At 35.1% G+C, this 8,216-nt stretch overlaps 1 protein-coding gene across 3 annotated transcripts in view; it reads left to right on the top strand.

Moving 5' to 3' along the window:
* The window catches only part of LOC110019947 (kinesin-like protein KIN-14Q), an 18,727-nt gene extending 11,495 nt beyond the window's left edge, over positions 1 to 7,232 (top strand). For all 3 annotated transcript variants that reach the window (XM_020717845.1, XM_020717844.1, XM_020717846.1), the window contains 5 exons: positions 4,599 to 4,852; positions 4,942 to 5,105; positions 5,453 to 5,641; positions 5,996 to 6,456; positions 6,935 to 7,232. In XM_020717845.1, the coding sequence (XP_020573504.1) occupies positions 4,599 to 4,852; positions 4,942 to 5,105; positions 5,453 to 5,641; positions 5,996 to 6,456; positions 6,935 to 7,070 (1,204 nt within the window). In that variant the 3' untranslated portion in view covers positions 7,071 to 7,232. The remainder of the gene's footprint in view (positions 1 to 4,598; positions 4,853 to 4,941; positions 5,106 to 5,452; positions 5,642 to 5,995; positions 6,457 to 6,934) is intronic.
* Positions 7,233 to 8,216: the final 984 nt, after the last annotated feature.

The following is an 8,216-nucleotide window of genomic DNA, read 5'->3' as shown; positions in this document are numbered from 1 at the left end:
AAAAATGGCACCATAGGGTATGGACATGTGTTATGGCAAGTACCTTGATTTAACCTCTTTATTATCCATTTAAGAATTTTTTTAAAAAATTTACCCATGAGATAAATATCAAGCTTAACCATGGGTTTGTGGTTGGCTTTAAACTTAACCCTAGAGTCTAAGATGAGTTAGGGTAAGGCTCATTTGACCATACCAAACTCAATTGGTTTGGATTTGACCATAAGTCCAAAAAGGTGCATATGACCAAATCTTGTGTTTGAACTAGGTTAGGCATGCCAATTGACCCAATTAAATATGGCATTTGGTGTAATTAATGTTGGAATATAAATAACTTTAATCAAATCACCGAAAAAGATTCACTTGATCAAACGACATTTGAAGGACATTTGAATGTCTTAATGATGTCGGAATTGAGTGATCTTGGGCTCGTTGGATTCTTTTTATCGAGACGCTCGATTCGACTATAAGCTTACAAAGTTCGACATTGTTTGGCCTTCCAAATATGTTCGTAAAGCTTCTAAGAGTGGTTTAATGGCTTGATCTGAGCGTGATTTAACTTGAATTTGATCATTTTTGGTACCATTGAGTCTTTCTCATTGAGCTGGTTAGTTTAAATATAAGTTTGTTGAAATCAAAGCTTTGAATAACTTCTAATCGAAGTTTGAATGTTCCTTGATCAAAATGTTGCCTCTAGATATGTGATATGCCTCGAGATCCATACCGCTTTATGAAAATTTGTTGATGGCCTATCAATTTTATTTTTATTAATCTTGCTTTTGATGCCACGAAAATCTAGTCAAATATGCCTTCTTTCTTGATATGGAATTAGTGTCAATGTGAAAAAAATGTGTTGTGTGTTCAGTTAAGCAAATGTAACTGGTGAGCTATGGTTATCTAATACACTTAGATGCAGTGAATAATGTTGGAAAGACTGCAAATAGTTGTTCAAGCTGTATTTTTATATTTTGCATCAAGGATTTTAAGGTATCTATGGTTGTTTGCTTCAATATTAAAGGCAGAGGTCCAAATGATATTATTGAATCCGAACTTAAATTTATTTTGTCTGGATATAGAATTTCTGTGGATTTCATATATGAGTAAGAGAGAATGGAAAAGATGAAAGGAAGAAGTTTATATATTTTTAATTTCTTAAATATTTAAACTTATATTGAAGATGTCGATGTAAATTTTTTGATAATTTAGATTAGTATTTGTTATATCATGTTTTTTTTTTGTTGGCATTCTTTTGTGATATAATTTTGTTATTGTTGTGATCACTAATATTGTTTTTATGTGTGTGCAGGCTATACAAATCAAAAAATTCTTTTAAATTTTTCTCTAAGTTACATGTTTGCATCAGATTAGTGTCAACTTTTCCAATGCAAATTTGTGTCTGATAATTTTTTATGCAAAATCTAACGGTAATTTGTGAAACTATTTTGCGTCGTAATTCAGAGACAAGTATGACATAAAATTTATTGTCGATCTTTTTTGACTCAAATTCGACGAAAATTGAATTATCGACCCATTTTTTTACCGTTGGAGTCTATTTCAATGCAAATTGGACAAATCCACCGAATTATCGTCTGATTTGCATCGATTTTGTGTCAGCTTTGTTCGACACAAAATTGCAAAATTCCTGTAGTGTTGTTTTGTCCGACACAATTGTTTTCTAATGAATCTCAGACACTTTCAACATATTTCCCCGTTGCTTCAAGAAAGACATGTACGGGTACTTGATTTGAATTTTCTTTCACGCTACGTGCGGCTTCACCCCACCACATTAAGAAAAACGTGTATAAGGCTCCCATCAATGTGTCAAATGAGTCGTAAAAAGCATTTCAGGAGCCTTTTGAATTGTCCACCGCGTACGAGTTTTGTCCCACCATCTTAAGAAAAACGTGTATAGGGTTTCACTTGACGCGCCAAATACGTCATGATAGATATTTCAGGAGTTACGAGCGTTATATCATCTGTCTGGCGAGGTGGCGAGTTGGACCTATATGAGTGTCCAATACACACCCCCCTTCCCTTTTGCTTAAGCAACTAGAATGACCACCATTAAAACATTCATGGGCCCATACATATGCACGTTCTTCATCAAACATGCTACACAAGATAATATTAGAGCTCATAAATACAGAGGTTAAGTTTTCCCTCAAGCGAAGCAACTGAAATGTCAAATGCAAACTAAGGCCCAACAACAATTTAATCCTCATATTCCGTCCAAGTCAAAAATAGCTAAGTTGTAAAATCCCACAGAGATTTGCCTAAATAGTAAACACATGTAAGAAAGAAGAGTATACTAAAGATTCGAGCCATATAATTTCTCAATCTGACACAAGAGACTTACTAGGTGATGGTGATATGTTTGATAAAGGTTTGTTTCGTCAATAGCATTTTATGATATAGGATGCATGGTAGGGGTCGTAAAGTAGCCATAGCGTTGATTGCTGTCTCTCTTCTATTCTCTTCTATTGTATGGGTGAATTCTCTTCATGAAATGCTATCGACGATCCCACAGAGTATTTATTTATTTATTTATTTTACCTTGTTCTGAAACGAGAGGATGGTGGTCGGAAATGTCGCCGGAGGGAGGGTGATGGGAGTAGTTTGCTGTGTGTTGAGAGTAACGAGAGATGAGAGGGGGCGGAGAGCTGCTGAGTGAGAAAAAGTAAGGCAGAGGAGATGCGTCGCTGCTGGAGGGAGACCTCGCCGGCGAAAAAGAACAAGAGGAGAAGGGAGGCACGGGGGAAGGCTGGCTGGATGTGGCTTCACGGCTCGCCGGAGCAGGACCTGCCTTGCGAATGGGGGAGGAGTTGCGACTGAACAGTGGAGGGAAATTTCGGTTTTAGAGAGCCGGGTGATTACGTGGGCTTGCTGGAAGAGGAGCGAAGCGGTAAAGGCTGTGTTACCTTGTCCTTTCCCTTTCCATCACATAATACTTTTTCTTGGGAACGTGCTATTGTGGTTTGTTTTATCATCAAAGAACATTTTGATGACCTTGTAGATTATGGAGATGATTTCAGTGTGAATTAAGCATCCTTTTTATCATCATGCTTGCTCTTTTCCAACATGAAAGACTTCTCGTGGTTAATTTTGATGTTTTGAACGCAGTCGTGAGGCCCGTTTCGCAAGTGAGTATTATTCGGAATGAATTTCAAAAATACTCGGGGCATTCCAATTTGATCACATTGTACCGCATTCTTTGTTTGCTGCTCTCATCATGTCCAATCGACTCATTTTGTGAAGTATATATATCCCTGTCAACATTTATTAAACTATATTTTTTCAGTAACACTTCAACTTTTCCTCTAATATAGTCATTATTTAATTTATCCTTCTTAATTTTATCATACATCCATCTACTTTATTTTGTTTTTGTTTTGACATGAAACATAAGATGTTTGGGATTTCAACAATGTGCTATTTTCTTATTGAATACCAAGTTGATTTACGTACTAGTAGCAGTGATTGCCTATGGTGTAGTGGTGGAAATTGGCTAAGGAAATAATAGTTGTGGCGGTCGACTGTGGTGGTGATGATGACAATTAGCAATATTGTGGTGGCTTCTAATTGTTATAATTATTTTTAAAAATGTTCAAAATGACTCAAAATTACTTGAAGTGCTTTTAAAAACAACTTCGTTTGTTAGAAAATATATTTTCTAAAACTAAATACAAAAAAATGCCCATAATTTTCATTTGTAATCTACCTTTATTCTCTAAGAGTGATTTTGCCAATCTTCTTCTCTTTATGGCAACAGTCTGCCAGTTAATGCCCTCCATCAATGCTTTTGGTCAATACTCATATTTATACTCGCATGCATGTCTTCTTTGATATGGATCTCATTACTTATCATCACATTCACACTATTTTTCCTTACATGGATCATTCATACTCCTGTTGCGACACTCCTCACCTCTGAAAAACATTTTTTTTTTACTAAAAGTTTTCCCAACATGAGTTGGCCTCTTCTATATCACCTTGAAATTGCAAAGTTACATGTTCTGATTTATCAATGTCCTTGTTTATAATTGGATTATACACTTTTTCTTATTGTAACATTTTCTGATTGTTGAGGACATGGTCCTTTATTATATTTTCTATAAATTGTTCTTTTTGACTGCCTATATATAGGTACATATATGGTTATATTATTGTGTACTATTGAATAAAATAGTCATTTTACATCATCTTCCTTTAAAGTTATATTCGTCAATCACATTAAAAAATTTCTCACAAACAAGAATCATAATAGCAATCATGCTATCACTAACTTTATATACCAATTTTATCTTTCAACTTTTATTTGCTTTTGTCTATATCCTATTTCTATTTTTGAGTTCTGCTTTATACAATTTTAACTCTTAATCTTCACAATATTCTTCATTTTTTCTTCTTTCCATTTAAGCTCTCATAAACAAACAATACTTATTCCTCTTGTAGTTATTACATTCCCAAATTCTCAAAACTTGGAAGTGCTCCCACGGCACTATATCAACCCACAACTAGTCCTTTTCATTTTTGTCAGCCATAAATAAACTTCCCATGGAAAAACTATGGCTCACGATTCAGTGCTGTTAAAATGTTCGCAGTTGTTTGAGCATTCATGTGCAAGGAAAAGAATTAACATCTGGTAATACACTTCGAGGGTGCATGCACCTTGTCGATTTGGCAGGCAGCGAGAGGGTCGATAAATCACAGGTTAAAGGAGACAGATTGAAAGAGGCACAGCACATTAATAAGTCCCTTTCAGCTTTAGGAGATGTAATAGCCTCCCTTGCTCAGAAGAATGCTCACGTCCCATACAGAAATAGTAAACTCACACAACTGCTTCAAGATTCTCTTGGTAAGATTTAATTCCGTTTGGAAGGAATCAAATAGAAAACAAACTTTGGCTTATTATATGCTTAACTTGTTTCTATTTTCTATATGCAGGAGGACAAGCAAAAACTCTAATGTTTGTTCACATAAGTCCAGAGGTTGATGCTCTTGGGGAGACACTAAGCACACTCAAATTTGCTGAGCGAGTAGCCACCGTTGAGCTTGGTGCTGCTAAAATAAATAAAGACAATAGCGAAGTTAAAGATCTTAAAGAGCAGGTCTTCCCCCATCCCTCTACTCTCCATTCTCGCTTCCTCTATCGGTCTTATAAAGAATGCCATGTTCTTATTGCAGTTACTGATTTTAGTTTGTCATAACAAGTGTCAAAATGGTCCCCTGCTATTTCCATGGGATTATTTTAGTCCCAAAGTCTATAAAAGTGTCAAATTAGTCTCCACATTATTTTAATAGGGACTAAAATAGTCTTCTATGGGAACTATCAGCCCATATTAGAAGAGCTTGTAAACTAAACTAACACTTTTATAGATTGCGGAACTAAAATGACCCCATGCAAAGCGTCAGAGGACCATTTTGACATTCATCTCTTTTCATAATTGTCTATCAGATAGCTGCTCTTAAAATGGAATTGGCTAGAAAGGGCGCAGGAGTGCCTCTCAGGCCTACAGTGTGCATTCCCGAACTGTTGAGATTGAAGACCGATGTGGCTTCTTTGGAGTTGTTAAATGATGAAGAAGATGAGATGGGCCATTCAACCAGCAGCAGACAGTCAATGGAGGAAGCCCGTGACATTGAGGTAATTGTAATCTTTGAAGATTTTTGCACAATCTTCTGTTTCTTGGGAGACTAGCGAACAAGTAAAACCTGACTGACTGCACCTATTTTAGTGAATGTTTTAAACAAACTATCAAGTATGAATGAGGAAAGCTAAACAAATTCATGATACTCATCAGGTTATTCAAACCTTTTAATTAAGCATGATCCAGGTCCTATATATTGTTGGTCTTCAGTCTTTTCCTATGATTTTCCGAATAATTTTAACTTTTTTTTGTGTGTATTAGCCTGATATGTTGAACTTAACTTTTCAATTAACCAGCGAGTTTGAAATTAGTAATTCTATTAGATGTATATTGTTTTTGTTTTTTCACAGGTTAGAAGTAATTCAATAAGACAGAAGAAACCTGAAGAACCACAAGTCTCCATGGAATCTCCCTGGTCAAATAGCTCTCCAGGGCTAGGTGAAGAAGACATGAAGACAGGTTCTGGAGAGTGGGTTGACAAAGTGGTAGTGAACAACAGGAGCAGAACTCCTTCCAAAGAAGATGACACGATGCAAGAGCAAATGCTGTTCCAAAGATACTTAAATGAAATGAGAGTCTTTCCTGAGCAGCACGCGAGCAGCAGTGCTGCTGGGAAGAAAGGAGGGAGCCATGAATTGCAGCAGAACCGATTTTACCCCGATTTGGAGGATTTTGAAAATTCTGCAAGTGATTCATCAGAGGTAGAATTGCGGAGTCGTTTGAGTGTTTCAAAGATTCCTGGGATGGCTGAAGTGGGTTTGTCCAAACTTAAGAGGCCTCAAACTAAGGGTACAAAAAGCATGGATGGAAGGTAAAATCATTTGCTCTTAGCTTGCTGGCTAAACAACCGAAAACTATTCCATTTTATAGCAAATTTATGCTTTTTTTTTTACTTTTGGAAATTTACATATATTCCACATAATTCTTATGGCTTTACATATCTAACACCCAATCCAATTAACACCCAATGTTTGATATTTACACTTATAACACCTTGGTGTCATAAACCTATGCATGAAAAGGTGTAGTTTACTGTTAAAATTGTGGTGATGGTGATATTTTTTGATGTGATGCTGAAATTTGAGCGGTAGGCATGTAAATAAGAATGTTTATGCGTTAGATATGTAAATAAATGAGAATTGTGTGGTATGTATGTAGGCTGCAGTCAAAACCAAACTAGTAGAATGTTTCCATGCAAACTTCTACTTAATGCAGCCATTTTCTATGAGCTTGATTCTGTGCAGAAGCTTTAGATACTGAATTTATCTTCTTCTGCTCAAATTAATCAGGAACTCGAGCCATGGAAATATTCCTTCTCCCTCAAGAAAAGTGTTGAATGGGGCAACCAAGATGGCCAGCCGGACTATGAGGCAGCCGGTTTCCGGTGATGGGAAAAGGAGTGGCATCAAGAGCAGTGCAAAATAAGAGGTTTATTTTGTTGCTGTATTGGCTTTTTTGGTAATGAAACTTGCACCATATAGCTTTTAGCAGCAATTTTCAGATTGTTTGTGTCCTTATTGGCGCATGATTTTTTATTGGTCAAAAGCTGGTAATATTTGTTTATTAATTAATTTATTTATTTATTTATTTTTGTTGTTACATCAGAAAAGAGAAAAAGGATCCTGAAAGAGGAGAAGAAAGTGTAGTGAAACATAATGTTTGTTTGTTTTTGCAGTACTTCTCATGGCTTTATAACACTGCAGATTTTATGTAAAGATATTTGTGCATGTCTTTGATCTGTGCAATTCTTTTTTGTTTCTTTTAACTTTGCAAAATATTCAGCATTTATACGGATGTGTTAGAAGTATATAACAATTAAATATTTATATATATAACCCCCAAGTTTTATATGACTTTCAGCCAAATGTGATTTCTGATTACTAAATTGTGTTAAATTTAGCATTTCATACATCTGCATTGATGTCAGTTCTAAAAAATAAGTTAAGAAAATGTGAATGCTTAAGCCAACTACTTGGACGGAGTCATGGTCATTCCCCTTAAATTGGTAATTATAATAATTATAATAAACCATTTGGTATGATTCATTATGGGACACATTATCATTTATTGTTGGAGTGTATTGTCAAATCTTATTAAATAGTAATGTCAATATTTTTATACAACCCAATTGTTGATGGCTTGGTTAGCCTAATCAAAGCTATGTTGGCTCTATACAAATTAATAATTTTAAAATGATATTTTTCATGTGCTATGGTGGCTCTACCCAACTATGATGCTGTTACTATTTCAAATTAACCAAAGTCATAAGGTTTTTGTGCTCAATCAGGCCTAAAAGTCCGATCAATTAGTTCCAAACTAAATTATTCCTTCTTTAAATATTATCACTAAGCAGAATAAAAATTAAGCCTTTTCAGAAAGGTTGTCCAAAGTTTGGAAGTCTTTAAGAGGGTTCACTGCCGCAACAGGCCATCATCACCTATTTTTTTATAATATTTAATAAAAATAAAAGAAATAGTTGTATAAATTATGAAAAATATTTTAATTAATAATAAAAATATGAATATAAAAAACTAAGTAAAATAAGCATGAGAAATAAGGGGGCTTGCCAAA

The sequence above is a fragment of the Phalaenopsis equestris genome, unplaced genomic scaffold (assembly GCF_001263595.1).
Source record: "Phalaenopsis equestris unplaced genomic scaffold, ASM126359v1 Scaffold000088, whole genome shotgun sequence".
Lineage (NCBI taxonomy): Eukaryota > Viridiplantae > Streptophyta > Magnoliopsida > Asparagales > Orchidaceae > Phalaenopsis > Phalaenopsis equestris.
The sequence above is the reverse complement of the archived record's forward strand: the minus strand, read 5'-3'. Positions and strand labels throughout refer to the sequence as shown.